This window comes from Pteropus alecto, unplaced genomic scaffold, assembly GCF_000325575.1.
Source record: "Pteropus alecto unplaced genomic scaffold, ASM32557v1 scaffold20, whole genome shotgun sequence".
Classification (NCBI taxonomy): Eukaryota; Metazoa; Chordata; class Mammalia; order Chiroptera; family Pteropodidae; genus Pteropus; species Pteropus alecto.
Genome location: NW_006436298.1, coordinates 34013350 through 34030032, shown reverse-complemented (window position 1 = coordinate 34030032; position 16683 = coordinate 34013350). Strand labels below are relative to the sequence as shown.

At 31.8% G+C, this 16683-nt stretch overlaps 1 protein-coding gene across 1 annotated transcript in view; it reads left to right on the top strand.

Annotated features, from left to right (window-relative positions):
- FBXL17 (F-box and leucine rich repeat protein 17) overlaps nucleotides 1–16683 on the top strand; it is a gene marked incomplete at its 5' end in the record, with an annotated part of 440618 nt that overhangs the window by 24558 nt on the left and 399377 nt on the right. Inside the window, one exon of the mRNA XM_015590345.2 lies at nucleotides 10570–10701. Coding sequence (XP_015445831.1) covers nucleotides 10570–10701 — 132 coding nt within the window. The remainder of the gene's footprint in view (nucleotides 1–10569; nucleotides 10702–16683) is intronic.

The following is a 16683-nucleotide window of genomic DNA, read 5'->3' as shown; positions in this document are numbered from 1 at the left end:
TCCTGAACTCATGAATTGGAAGACTTAATATTGGAAAGATGCTAATACTACCCAAAGTGCAGTCCTTATTAAATTTCAAGTGGAGGCTTTCACAGACATGGAAAAAAAAAATCCTAAAATTCATAAGGAATTTTAAGGGACCCAGAATAGCCACAATAATCTTGAATAGGAAGAGCAAAGTTGAGAAGATTCATATTTCTCAATTGTAAAACTTACTACAAATGTGCAGTAATCAAAACAGTGTGATACTACCCTCAGGGTCAACATAGAGACCAATGGAATAGAATTGAGAATCCAGAAGTACAACCTCACATTTATGGTTGATTGATTTTTTACCATGGAGCCTATACCATTTAAAAACACTCGTCAAGAAATGGTGCTTGGAAAACTGAATGTACACATGCAAAAGAATGAAATTGGATCCTTTCCTTATATCTACAAAAATTAACTGAAAGTGGGTCAAAGACCTAAATTTAAGAATTAAAACTATAAACCTTTATGAAGAAAGTATAAGTGTAAATATACATGACCTTGGATTTAGTAATGGTTTCTTAAATATGACACCAAAAGCAAAAACAAAAGTAAAAAATAAAACAGATAAATTGGACTTGTTTAAAATTCAAAACTTGTGCTTCAAAGGACATTCTCAATAGAGTGAACAGACAAAATGGGGGAAAATATTTCAAATTCATATGTATAATAAGGACTTAATATCCAGAATAGAAAAAGAATTCCTACAAGTCAACAACAACAAGAACAAAACCCCCCAAAACTTAATTGCACAATGGGCAAAATACTTGAATAGATGTATATCCAAAGAAATACATATAACTACAAGCATGTGAAAAGATGCTCAACATCATTAGTCATCACAGAATTGCAAAAACCATTATCAAAAACCATATTGAGATGCCATTTCATACCCACTCTGGTAAATATTAAAAAAAACCAAAAAAACCCCCAAAAACCCAACAAAATAACGTGGAGCTTTGGATATGGAGAAATTGGAACCTTTATACATTGCCGATGGGAATGTAAAATGGCGTACCTGCTGTGGAAAACAGTTCAGTGCTTCCTCAAAAGATTAAAAGAACTATCATAGGAATCAACAGTTTATATATCTATATATCTCTATATATGTATCTCCACACAAAAGACTAACTTGTTTACTAATTTCATAGCAACATTATTCATAATAGCTAAGAGGTATTAACAACTCAAGTGTTCATTAAGAGATGAATGAATAAACAAAATGTATCAGGTACAATGGAATATTATTAAGCCATATAATGGAATGAAGTGCATGTTACCATATGAGTGAACCTTGGAAACATATGCAAAGTTAAATAGGTCAGACACAAAGAACAAATATTGTATAATTCTGCTTATGTAAAATACCTAGCATGGGTAAATTCATAGAGACAGAACATAGAAATTGTCAGGGCCTGGAGGAAATGGGGAATGGTTAATGGGTAGAGAGTTTCTATTTGGGGTGATGAAAAAGTTTTGGATACAGACAGTGGTGATGGTTGCACAACACTATGGATGTAATGTCACTGACATATACCTAAATATGGTTAAAATGGAAAATTTTGTTATATATCTTTTATTACAATAAAAGAATAAAAGAAACGGCTAATTGTTTTTAGATTCTGAATTTCAGATAAAGGAAAATGTCGGTCTCACCTAATCTGTCTTTACATGGTCCGGTGATATTCAATTAACTAGAGAAAGAACAGTTATATAAACTATTGAGCATCTATCACGTATCAGGCACTATTCATATATTCCAACTATATATTTATATGTTTAATTTCTCTGTTGATTCAAAATCACTCTGTGAATTAGGTGTTATTCCCTTTGTATACATGAGAAAGCAATTATAGAGAAATTTTAAGTAATTTATTCGAGGTAAAGTAATAGATGACAGGGCTGACACTCATTCATATTCAGGAGTGTCTAGAGTTCATACTCAGTATTATTAGCTCAATTCCTCCCCTTTTCAGATGACATGTCACTTGTTTTGTCTCTGTAATGATGATTGATGTTTATGAGACTGAGAAACTAGAGATCTTGAAAAGCCGCCTTTATCAAAATGAGTTATATTTAGGTAGTTTAAGAATGTTTTATGTATTCTCTTTCTAAATTAGCATCACAGTTGACAAAGAGAGGTATATTTTGGGTGCTTTTCATATGATAGGCATTGTATTGTGTGCTTTCATATGTGTTATCCAATTTACTTTTTACCACAACACTGATGTGATATTTCAAGATGAAAAATGGAATCTCTTGGGAGTTAAATAACTTGCCTGAGTTTGTGTAGCTGAGAAGGTATGGAGTCAATATTCTCTTTCAATTCTGCTGGATCTCCACATCATATGTGGTATTATACCTAAGATTTTAAGCTGGGATGTCAATTTAATGACTTGAGATAGTATTCTCCATCTATAACTGGAAGTATAGTCTTCATTTAATGTCAAGAAGGCTTTTTTTCTGGGAATTTATCTTCATAGCATTTCTAAAATGTTTCCTTAATGTGAATCATAATAATAGTAATCTAATAGCTTCCTTCTTTACCCATGAATAATAATAATGATACGTAATATTTACTAGGCACTTTTATATGCCTCGTGTGCTCATAAGCATGTTCTGCTTCCATGGGTTTTTAATCAACAGTCCTGTAGGGTAAAAGAAGGTATTGTTATAATGTAGCATAAGCCTTCTTACCTGATGAGCCTGAGAATGGAAGTTGGTCAGTTAACTGAAAAAAAGTTAAATTATAGAATCACAAAAATGTATTGCGATTATCAATATTTATTGTAAACATTTTAATTAAAAAAAACCTTTATAAATATAGATTCTCAATATAAGGTCAAGGCCTTTCTCTTAAGTAAGAGATGGCTTGCTAGAGTTGATTTCTCTGTTTTGTTTAAACTATAACCATGAAGTGGCATCCATGATATTGTTGTTTTTTCATTGAAGTGGAACAGGAACTTAAAATTATTTATGAAACAATAAGAGTGCAGCAGCTTCTTTTAGAATATGATTTTCTTAATATTTTATAATTTTATAGTTTCTTATCCAAAATTCAATAGCAGGTTTTTTTTATGGCTTGCTTTTATTGAATGCAAAATATTCAATCTATTATAGTAAGAGCTTGCTTTCTCCTCATTAAATCAGTTTATTTAATATTTAATTACATTATAATAATTGCAATTGGAAAAAAATAGCTTTGGGAACAAACATTACTGCCTCTTGCAGTTTTTTCCCCCTCAAGTTTCTTGACATTTGCTATTTCAACGTATCGATTTTTTTTTATCGTGGTAAAATATATATAAAATTTGCCATTTAAACCGTTTTAAAGTGTATAATTCATTGGAATTAAGTACATTTATAATGTTGTATAACCATCACCAGTACCTCTTTCCAGAACATTTTCATCATTCCAAATAGCAGCTCCATACCTATTAAACAATTACTTCCTATTCCCCATGACTTCCTCCCCATCTCCCTAATACCTGTGTTCTCTCATTTCTGGCTCTATGAATTCTAGGCCTGTTCTAGGTGCCTCATATAAGTGAGATCATGCAATATTCTTTCTTGTCTGGCTTATTTCACTTAATAATGTTTTCAAGTTCATCTATGTTGTGACATATCAGTTTCATTTTTATGGCTGAATAATATTCCATTGACTGTATTAACCACATTTTTTTCCTATTAATCTGTTAATGAACACTTGATAGCTTCCTATGTTTTTAAAGTTAAGTTGCAAAAGTTTTAATAATATTTTCTTATTTGAAACATTAGTAATAAGTAACAAAGGCTTTTGTGCATTGGTGATAAAATAGCATTTTTGCTGGTTTTCTAGAAAATTAAATATCTTTTCAGTGTGTAATAGACTCGTCAAATGATTATTCCACATGTTTTGAATTTTCATTTACTCTGAATTTTAAATATATACCATGTTAATACAATTAAAAAATAGTATTGGCTCATATTTTGGGAACTTATATAGTATATTTTCATTGCAGTGAATAGAATAGTCTTTAAACAAGGCAAAGTTAAACAATACAAATCTAGGAAAAAGACTCAAATTTGAGTCCTTAAAGTGGTTCAGATTAGTGGCACTTTGAGAAATTTGCTTTGCTTTCTTTCATATCTCATTGTGCTACTCTACTATAAATGACAAAACTAATGAATCAAATTATAAAATTTTCATTTTTATAATTTTATAAATATGAACAGTTAACAGTTGGGGGAAGTTACTGGAAGATATGGATTGGGTTTTAATCTCTGTTCTCTTTTGCATGTCTAATATTTACAGTGGCGACAGATTGGGAATGGAAAGTAGAAGGAACAACTTCCCTCTTCTGTTGAAGGCAGCGTACTTCATGTTTTAAAAATATTTTCTTAATATTGGTTTTGAGCAATTTTCATGTGATATTGGAAGACCAATTACTCTTTTCATCCCAGCGGGTCCTATGTTGTGGTTTCAGTTGTCTAGCTTCTTTGTTGATTGACGTATATTCTTCCTAATGTGTTTATTATAAAAATAACCCAGTAACAACAGATGGCTTCTTAAAACAGATTCTCTTTTGTAAATTCTCAAGGATAGTGTGCAAAATTTTAATTAAAATTTGAGATGCTGAGAAAATTACCCTCTACTTTCCAAATTTTGTAGAAGAATTTGAAAAATACTATGGATGTTTTTGAGTAAGTTTGTGAATAATCTCAAATGATTATTATAAAAAAGAAAAGAATGAATTAAAGACAATTCATTTTCTATTACATTTACTTATTCTAGTCCATTCGCCGTTCTAATTACTGCCAGAATGAACCATGGGTTGATGATGGGTGGATGTACTGGCCTCTTTTAAGTGAAGTGCCTACCAACACTTTTCATTAAACACTTTCCTTCAGGGTTGACTGATGGGTGCCCTTGAACATTATTGTTCTTAAGTTAGAGGAAAGTTTCTATTACTAGTCATCTGACTTGCACTTTTCCCAGGAAACCAGATACTAGATTGGTATTTATAAGAATTCAGAACATCTTAAATGGCATACTGGGATTCTGTGTCTTAGGGTCACCATTTAGTTGGGTGAAAAATGAGAGTTAGAACTGTACCTGAGATGAGTGCCAAGTACAGGTAGCAATGAAATACAGGCTGGGTGTAGGCAGGTGTTTTTTGGAGCTGAAATTCCACAAGGTTGATGACCTTCACTACCTAGAAGGGCCCTCAGGCAGCAATTTTCCAGTATTCAACCAAGGTGAGTAGTGATAGACATCTGATCAACATCAACCAGCTAGGTATTCTTATCTGATGATGAGTAGTTAGCATTTTCAGAGTGTTCTTTGTTAGGAGAGAAAGTATTATAGATGTAATTTTGAGGTGTTTGTAGATCCTTTAGGTATTGACTTTTTGCTAGGATAATAGTTAATGGAGGTAAATTGTTTCCTTGATACCGGAGGAAATCAATTATAGTTTAGGGTTTCCTATTCTGGCACTGGTTCCTGCGGAGGTTTGTTTTAGTGGTTTTCTTCTGCTCTGCCAAGTTGTGATTTCCTGTATCTACTTTTTTGTCTCTCCAATTTTGGAGACATGTTGGATGTGAGAAGACGCATTGATTTTTCACTTTGTTCATCTTTTTATTTGTTGTTGGAATGTAGTGACAGCTTCTAAGTTCTTTATGTGCTGGTCTAGAAACTGGACATTGATTTTTTTAAAAAAGGCATTGCAATTACTGGATGATTATCTTGATCTTGCTTACACTCAGTTTTATACTTTAATGTGGTAGATCTGTGGAAAGACAAGATCTTTCTCAAACTCCTCTAACAGTTTGGGATAGGTCTGGGATAGGCCTTACTCTAAGGCCCAATTTTTACTCCGTAGTACCACCTGTTTGGTGTCTCTGTTGGACACCAGGGCTCTTATCAAGATCTCTCCATTTTGGCAGGGCCAGAGCTACAGTATCCCTAGCACTCTCTTCCTGGATAGAAAATTCTATATTTAGAAGAGTTGTATACTACCTTTACTGTTTTAAAATAGAGGACTAACTGTGTTAAATTCAGGGCATATTAACAGGGATATCCTTGTAGAGCTTTGTTGATGCCCTCTGTATGTTTTCCTGTGGATCATAGCCAGATCGTTGCAGCATTGAGAGATTTGAACAACACCAGCAAACTGGGAAGTATACTGGGTATAATGATTGACTCTCCAGTTCCTGGACAGTCTGGAACATTAGGACATTTATGGTTAGGGTAATGGCAGTTAGTACAGATAGGCACTGATGCAGATGCAGTCTTGCCTATTATGTTCTGTTATGGTGTCTAAAACAGAACATCAGTTTCTGCAGTGAGACCGAATGACAGTAATTATAATTATAAATGAGACAGTTGCCCCTAATAAATTGCTAGGGCTCCCATGCTGCTAATGTCTGTTAAGGCCATCCTCCTGGTCCTTATCTCTGTATGGCTAGTCAGTCATGTGGGCCCTACCTCTATGGAAGGTTACTTGTTTGGAGATAAATTCACCAAAGCTACTTGCTAAGGTCAAAACACCAGATAATCAGCTTACATCTCTCCTAGGCTGCAGCAGTATGACTTAGCTGTCTTAACGAGACTCTACCAACCTATTCACACACACTCTTGTCTAAACCCTACAAAATACCTTAATCACTCCTTTCATATAGATTTTTTTCTTATATTTCTCAATGATCCTGGCTGGTGCACTAAATGTTGAGGTCTCTTTACTGCCCAGGATATGAACAAATTGACAAGATAAAACAATAGTGGGAAAAATATCAGCTTTATTACTCAGAAAAGCTCAATTAGAGAATGTTGCTTAGTAATATAGTTAAATGGGCTTGTTCACTCAATGCTAAAGTTTGGCTGTCTGACCCACTTACTAACTAGGTGAGACCAGTAGAGTGGCCTGCCTATTGTAGAAATGGAGGTTGCTTGCTCTCTCTGGGCAGTTTGTTCCCAAGGGAAAAAAGGATAAAAATAAGTGGAACATGTTCAGTTTATTAAACACAAACTAGTGAAGACACCAAGATTTAGACTAATTGAACTTCTTCAAGAAGAAGGAAGTAGTAGTAGAGAAGCATTTTCTTCCATGTCTGTATTTTCTGATTTTATTCATTTCAGACCATCTATACTGATTCCTTGCAATGGAAAGTGATTTAACTCACCTATTCTTCCCTGTCTCCTTTCCTCTTATCCTCCCAACATAATTCTAATTTTGGTTAAATAAGTATTCAGTATTTACATTTTACAGTTATTCTATCCTTTATAGAATTTTGTTTTTATTAGAATTAATAAATATCTCTGTTCTATTTAGTCTAGTTTTTATAGTCTTAACTCCAATGGAGCCCAGAGCTTTTTTCTAATTGCATTAGTATATCCAAACGTAAATACTTAATCAAATTTATATTCTTAAAGTAGATTTTCCTGGAATAGTCTGAAGGCTTAATACTGGACTTATTGTATATAAGTACTCTTGAACTAGTGATTATCTTAGTGTCTTACCTTCACCATTATTCTTAAGGTCTTCCTCATCTTGCTGTTATTTTAGATGTTCTATGACCCAGATGTCATGTTTTCCTTCTCTTGGTATATTCTCATGTTTTGTAGAGCATAGATTCTAATAATTTCTTAATAAAGAATATATGGGAGGTAAATCTTTTGAGAGGCTGCATGTCTGAAAATGTCTCTAGTCTACCCTCACACTTAATTCATAGTCTATATCCTGAGTGTAGAATTCTAGGTTTGAAGTAATTTTCCTTCAGAATTCGATGGCATTGCTCTATTTTCTTTCAGTGTTGCTGATAAGAAGTTTGATATCTTAAAAAAAATCCTTCATCCTTTGTATGAAATCTATTTCTCTCTGGAAGTCTGTAGGACCTATTTTTATACTAATAATTCTGAAACTTTATGATGGTTTGCCTTGCCATGGATCTGTTTTTGTCATTTGTGCTAGACATATGAGTGAGCTCTTCCAGTCTGGAAGTTTCATAGAATTAACTCTTTGAATTCTTCCATAGTTACTGTTTAAACTTTCACATGGTGCCCATATTTTTAGCAATGTGCCCTGCTCACAGCTGTGAATGGTATACCCCATGTTTTACTCTCCCCAGTGAACTCCAAGCCTACTCTTGTGGGAGAGTGGGGAAGGTCAGGTTGTGCAGTAATGGGAGGTGATATGACTGGTTAACAACTTCTAAAGCAGACTTTCAAGAGTCCTATATTTTTAGCATCAACCTTGCCCTCACAGCCAGACATATGTTAACCTATTGGGAGTTCTGTAGTGATTATCAAGTTGTTTCTGTGCTTTCTCAACTATTGGCTTTTGATTCAGCTTTCTCAGTTCTAAGTAATGTGACATCGTACAATTATTATAGGAATATATGTCCTTCTTTAATGCATTATAAGATCTGGTAGTGGATCTAATGAACATGATGAATACTGATGAACAAAAATAATATTTCATGGTATCTGCAACAGCAGTAATATTGTATGAAATTATCTTTGATTTCTGTTGTTTACCAAGTCACATGTACTGCTAAATACTGTGATTTTTTTGTTTACATTAGTAAGTGAAAGAAAGTTCATTTAGAGGATAGTATGAAAATAAAAATGTACTCTTTCTCATTCACTTTTCTGGCATTTCTGAATTCTACCATGGACCCAATTTAGAACTCCTGAATTAACTGAAACATGGTGGTATATGAGACCGTAATCATGGTTTTCAATATTTGTCCATTTTTCAAAGAGGCCTAGCCTACAGTATGTAACCGTGATCAGTGTTTTCATTCATTCAACAAGTATTCCTAAAGTATCAAATAAATGTAAGACACTGGGCACCAGGGATACATTAGTTAACAAAATAAACCTTTGTCTTCCTGAAGTTTACATTTCTAGTGGAATATATAATTGGTTATAGTGTAGCCTATATTAAAAGACATAGTTTATATCATCACTACTAATAATTGAAATCACTTATCTTTCTGATAATATTCTTAGTTGAAACAACTTGAAAGATTTTATTATAAAAAGTAATGTTTATTTTTTAAAAGTGAGATTGAGAGGCAGAGAAGAAAAAAACAATACCACCACCCATTATTGCACTAATCAGACTAGCCACTGTTAACACCTTGTATATTTTAGCTTCCTTTTTATATATACATTTATGTATATTTAAATATGCATAATTCATAAAATTGGTTTATACTATTAAAACTTATGTAATTAAACATTTTTTTGTCAAGTGTTTACTTCAATTTTAATGGCTGTATAATATTTAATTTTATGAGAATACCTGAATTTATACTTTAGGGTTTTTTAAAAAAATATTTTACTATTTAAAAAAAAATCCTTCTCATTTCTTATAGCTGAATCTTAGCAACACACCTTTGGTTGATTATTCTAATAGTTTATTATGAAAAAATTTAAATATATGGAAAATTTGAAAGAATTTTACAGTAAACATGCATATACTCAAGACCTAGATTGTCTAATTAATGTTTTAGCACACTTACTTTACTACATATCTATTCTGTTATTCATCCCTCTTTAGTTAATTGTTTAGTAAATATTTAGAAGCTGAGTCATTCATTTTTCAGGCATATTTTAATATATTTTTTTAAATTTATGCTTAAATTAAATTTAAATTTTTATTGCTAATTCACACTCTTACCAGTGGCGTATTAGTGCACTTTGAATCCTCGCCAACACTGGGCTTTATTGTTCTTAATGTAACTTTTTGATAGTTTTTGATATTTAGGTTGTTACAAAGTAAGTTTCTTATTTTAGCTCTGTGATAAGTCTCTTTATACATAATACTCATAAAACTGCATTTATTTATAACATGCTTTGATCATCTAATCTCCACTTTAGATTTTGAAAAGAAATACATATATGTAATTTGTTCTTTGTGATACTTAATGTTTTTAAGTGGAAATATTGTGCCTGTTCATTAATTTTTTAAGATACAGTTGGGATTTCAATCAGGAAATCACTAGTCTTTTTATTTTTAGGTTATGCACTACAGTGTGCAAATAAGTACTTTAACTAGAATATTAGCTGTAGCATATTCACACTTTTTCTTTTTTCACAGAGTAAATGAGCTAAAGGGGAGAAATGATTCATTGAAGCAATCAAAAGTAGAAATAGAATCTCATGAATCAAATATTTTTCCACTCACTGGTCCTTTGTCTCACTTCTTGGACCTTTGTTTTATTCCTTGGACCTGTGTTCTGTTCAATGTAACACTATAACTGACTCAGGGGAAATAAAGATATAAATTTGAAGTGTTATGCAATCTAGCCACCTAAGTGGGCATATATAGTGTGAGTTAGTTGAAGCAAGGATGTAGATTAGAAGGTGAAAACTTCTAAAACTTACACAATACTGTTTTAGGTTATAGGTTGCTTGTTTTTTGTTTTAAAAGTAGTTCATAAAGAAATTTTTAACTTTGATATCGCTATTTTTAAAAATTGTATGGAAATTTCACTAGAAATATGTTATCTTTGTTATTTTCTAAGCATTTAGCCAAATCTTTTTATTCACAGCTTGGCTCAAAATGCAGAGAACTCAAAGATATTCATTTCGGCCAGTGTTACAAGATCTCAGATGAAGGCATGATCGTCATAGCTAAGGGCTGTCTGAAATTACAAAGAATATACATGCAGGAAAACAAATTAGTAAGTACTTATTATCATGTTTTTCATTTTGTTTCTAACCTTTGAATTCCATTGAAATAGCTTATAAATTTTCTTCTGCTTATTTTCTTTTGGTGGTTTAGGAGCATATACTACTTAAAAGCAAGAATCTTCTCAAAACAATGATTTTATAAACTGATCCTAAAACTATATAGGTGCTTATATGTGTTACTTGCATGATGTCAACTAACTCAGGTATTTGGATAAAGCTAAATTTACTTGTCAAACATAAGTATGTGGCTGTAGTTCCTTCTGATTTCCCTAGAGCTTATAATAATTCTGGATAGGATTTTTTTTTTCTTTTTTTGATATTCACGAAGAGCTACACTTGTGAAATAGAGCCTCTCACTTAGTTTTGGTGAAAATTGGGATTCAGTAAATTGAGGCAGATAATCTTAGTAGTTACATAGACTTTATAGTTTAAACACATATATATGTAACTCATTCACATTGATGTATTATATATATATATAATATACTTAAAGCCATTTAATTTTCTTTCATTGAGATATAATTCACATATCATAAAATTCACCCTTTAAAGTGTACAATTCTGTGATTATAGTATAGTCTCAGAGTTGTGCCGTCATCATTACTAATTATAGAACATTTTCATTACCCCCAAAAGAAACCCCTGTGCCCATTAGCTTATCTGTCATTACCCATTTTCCCCTTCCTTCAACCCCTGGCAACTGGTAATCTACTTTCTGTCTCTATGAATTTGCCTAATTTAGGCATTTCATGTAAATGGAATCACACAATATGTGGCTTATTGCGTTTGGCTTCTTTCACTTAGCATAATGTTTTCATGATCATCTCTGTTATAGCATGTATCAGAACTTTATTTCTTTTTTTATGACTTGATAATATTCCAAGTCTATTTAATTTTTGTTTGATAGGTACATGGTACAAATTAACAGTAAAAGTTGTCACTAGGGAGGCACTAGTAGAGTGAGTTTTCAATGTTGATAAATAGTGTACTTTAAAATAGGCAAGGCAGTCCTGAATATATAACATATATGCTTTTTAATTATATCCCCAAAATAAGATCTTTTTGATTCCTCTTGGAGTTTATAAAATTTGGTAAATACATCTCATATATTACTGTAAGTTTTGAAAGATCTCTAGAAACATCAGCACTTCAAGTGAGATAGTGCTATCTTAAAAATATTCCAATTAGAAAAAGTGAAACATTGTGAATTAAAAGTAAATGCTTTTATTACTACATAGAATTATATTTGTCTCTGAAATTATATAGCAAAAATACTTCACATTCCTGTTTACTACATTTAATACAGATTTAATAATCATTCCTGAGGCAGTATGATACTGCAAGGGAATAAGGTCTGCTGTATCAGAGAGACTGAATTTTTGAATTTTGGCATCTACTTACTTGCTATACGACCCTGGAAAAGTTTCTTAAGCTCTCTGAACCTCACCTACAAATAAGGTTAATACTTGTCTTTTTGCACATTGTGGCTTTGCAGGTTAAAAGACATAATGTCCTTAAATTGGTTAGTACAAACTCTTGACCCATAAACAACTACTAAAAAACTAGTAGTTTTTATGAGATTTTGACTATATTTATTGTCTTTTGGTTTCCACTTTATACTCAAGATAAAGGATAGTAGTAGTTCCAACTTAAAATTTTTGTATTTCTCACATAATGGGAATTTTTGTTGGGTAATATTTGTTTTCTTATTGAGTAAACACAGAGAAATGTTTTTCTTGACACATTAAAAATTTTAGTCAATGGTTTCCCATGGGAGTTAACTATATGTGTTTTGAAGATTCTAGTTATGTTCACATTAGCTTTTCCCTGATATTGTGGTCCATAATAAAGTTGTTCTATGCTAAATGCCAAGGGAATCAGTTTGGTATGTAGGGTTATTCAGTAAACATTTGATTTTATTGGCAGTTCGAAGTAATTTTGCTGGATATTAAAAAAAAATCCAGTTTAATAAAATTCTTGCAATTTAAGGTTCCTAGAAAGAGAAATTTAGAATTTGAAACTTTTTACATTGGATAATCGAGTTATTGATAACTAACTCCTTATAGGAACTTTGCTTTATATTTTTGGAGTTTATGAAATAAGAAGTATTTGAATTACTTGCTAAATTATGGTTTTAAGTCATTTGGTTGTTTTAACTGTGAGAAGTGCTATTATTAGTCATTTAACAACAAATATTTTAAATAGGGTAAATAGAAATAGTGATCTAATTAAAGGCAAATAATATTTATATATGCATATGCTAATTTATATTATATATGTAATTACTAACAGGAAATACAGACATCATTTGATAGGACAAATATTTTAAATATTTAGGAGAATACTGTGTCTGAAAGGATGCCAACAGAATTTGACCTGTGTAGATATTAATCATTAGACAAATTATTTTGCTAATTCTCTTATTAAATTCAATTTTCTCGAAAGGGTTTTAGAGCTTCATTGTGTAGCAACTATGCTATGTAGTAACATAGTTTTTTTTTATTATTAATATAGACTTTGCTAATTTCAAAATATCAGTTTGGTTGTTTTTATACATTGTTAGTATTTGACTGAGTATACTTTTTTTCATATTATATTTTGGCCTTTAGATGGCAGCATTGTCTTTGTATATTTCAGTGACAGCTTTTGTGTTTTTGATATAAAAGATAAAATACTTGTACATAGTTTTTGCAGACAGTATGGTTTATTTTTAGTTTTTGTTCTTTAGGTGGTTTAAATGATAAAATTTCTTGTTAAAATATTTTGGAATATTAGTTGCATCTGGAATGTTAAAAGGTGAACTTGTTATTTTATACAAAGTAGTAAGATAGTCAAAAAGTCTTTTTTTGTGGCACTGATTTAAGTAAGATAAATTTTAGAATAGGAGAAGGATTCCTGTATTTACCAGAGGGAAAACTTTTATTCAGGTGGAAATTGAGGACAGTGACTTGACATTTTAAGACCCAAATGCATTATGGTGAAGCAAAGAATTGAAGATTTACATTAAAATCTTCCCCAAAGAGAATGAGTTTCTGTTTTAGTCATTTTTGAGTTAGACAAGTGCCTTGCACCTACATGGATGTAGTTTGCATTTGCTATAAAACTCTCATATAGATCTGAAGAATACAACTTTAGTGAGGGTCTAGCATATTATTTACCACTGTCTCCCTGCTCCCTGATTCTAGAAGCTTCTAGTGAAGCTTCTAGCTTTCATATCACTTCTGTTTAATACTTGCTCTAAAGTTATTTAAAGGAATATTTAGTATATACACACTATATTTTGTGTGTATAGTTATCGATGATCTAGAAACCTCATTAAGTATATGCTCTATGCTGCTTTACTTTCTCTGATTCAGATTCGGCTTCTCCACTTTTAGACAGAGAAGCTCTTTGGGTAGCTTTTTATTTAGTTGTAAAATGATGAAGTCAGATTATCTGTCATTTGTTATCCAATTTGTTTTAAAGTACTAGGATTTTATGATTTATTATGAAAATATCTCCTGTGCTAAGTCCTATGATCATCATATTTGATATAGATCTGTATGTGTTATATGTATTTGATCTATTTTTGTAATACCTTCTACTTTGTAAAATTGAGTTGTGAACTAGTATAGATTTTTGAATTATCAAGAAAGTGGTGATGTATTATGAATACATTTTAGAAAGTTTTAGGGAAATGATAAATGTTTCCTGGTTAAAACTTGATTTCCTGAAAGTTAATGTGACCTTTTATTGCCACCTCCTGATGAATTGTTATTTTACTAGTGTCGTAATTCTGTGACATCTTCTAAAGACCTTTGGCTGCTGCTTTAACATTATTTGTAATATCGATTTTTATTGTTTTTAATTTTATTATCCTTTGGAGACTTATACTGATAAGGTAGGATCTAAATTCATCTTCAGGCTTCCTTCTTCCAGACTGCAAAACATTTGAGGGAAATGCCATGTTTGAGTTGAACTAAATTCAGTTCATACCTTGATCTTAGAGTTTCTTTCTCATGTGATTTGGGTTAGTTATCTTAATTTTTGTGCTTTCATTTCCTTGTTTGCAGAATGGATATAATACTATTTCAGGTATGGTCTTATGAGGATCAGACTAAATGAGATTAAGAGGTAAAGTTCCAAATATATCTTCATGGTCCCAAACATAGAAAGTCTTCAATAAAGAATACTTTTCTTCCTCTATCAGAGTTTATTTTCTGAAGTCTACCAATTTGACTTGGGATGTGTCAGTGCCCAGTATCACTTACTATGTTCTTATTTCACACATTAGCTATTCCGTTTCTTTTTCTTTTTTTTTCTTCTTTTTTTCTTTTCTCTCTTTCTTTTCTTTTCTTTTTTCTTTTTTTGCTGCTTTCTGTGATTTGGAGCTGTTGCAACAGCTAAGTGAATAGACTGGTAGCCATTATCATCAGCTGGGGTATGTAAGGTAAACAGTTGCATCAGAGCTTAAATAGCAGTAGCTAATTTAGTATTTTATGAAGGCTTGTGTTTCCTCACTCTTTTGCTTTTCAATTTAGAGTTCGTAAGTTAAGGGATTTGGTCCTCCCCTCCCCTCAATTCTCCCACTATACTCCTGATATCTTATTTCTCAAGTACTCCTTGTGAAATGAATTTAGTTGTAATCCCAGACATAAATAATATACATTTGTGAGGAATTTCGTTTTCACTTCAGCCTCCAAAACCTCCCAGGGAATATATTCACCTTCCTCGCCCCTTTTCCCTCTTAAGTGAATGAGGCATTTACTTACACTCAGAGTGATAGTTTCTAGTAAACAGTGATGCATGAAAGTGGCATTCTGAAGGAGACCTAAAGATACTGAGCTTCGTTTTATTATTGTATGCTGTATTTCAGGATTTTTTGGTCATTTGTTCATATTTAATAATAGTTACCTTTTATTGAGTATTTTATACTGTACCAGGCACTACGCAGTTCTACAAAGCTAATCCTTACAACTACCATATAAAGTTAGCTTATTTTTATTCCATTTTATGGATGAGGAATTTAAAGCCCAGAGAGGTTAAGTAACAACAAATAAGTGTCAAAGTCAAGATTCTATCCCAGATTTGTTAGATTTCCAAACCTTTGTCCTCAAGCCCTTTTGATTGCATGGATACATCACAGATGGAGCTAATCCATATGCCTTTGAACCAAACAGTAATTTCCAAAAGGCATTATGCCCCTTTGAAACACTGACAGGTAGTATGAGACATCAAAGGAAGAAGTTAATTATTAGCATGAGCAGAAGATCTTTTTGCTAGGATGATAACTGATTTCAGGGGAAGCCGTAAATACCAATGGAAATAAAATCTTTTCTAGGAAAATTAGTAAAATTATCAAAGAAGAAAACTATCTTCAAAATGTTATTTAATGTTGATTTTAATTCTCTACAAATATGAATGTAATTAAGTTTAATAGTAGACTTGCACTCTTTATGCAAAATTTTTTACTTTGCAGAATCATAGTATTTTATATTTTTTGTGAAATTGATATTCAGAAGCTAGTACCATTTCATTTTTGTCCAGATTTAACAGAACTTTTAATGGGTTGATGAACTGATAACTTTCTACTCTGTTCCTTAACTCAGTTTAGTTAACATTTGAATACCTACTGTGTGCCAGGCACATGAGAGGTGTTTAGGCATTTTAAAAAAAAATCATACTGCCTAAGAGAGGAGATTTTGGTCTAGGCCTGAGTGTTATGGATATGCCAATGGTAAAAATAGTTACTTGTATGAGAGGTAAGGGGGAAGGAATCAAGAAATCTTATAAATAGTAGGGAACATTTGAACTAGTTCTTGAATGATATATACTGATATGATGATTACGATGCAAGCAATCATTTTTTAGGGGAAAGTGATTACAGTTGAGAGAAACAGTATTAACAAAGCCAAGGCATCAGGAAAATATGTGGAATGTTTAATAAATGGTGGGTGTTAAAGTAAGATTAGCTTTATAGGTAGTGAGTAGGG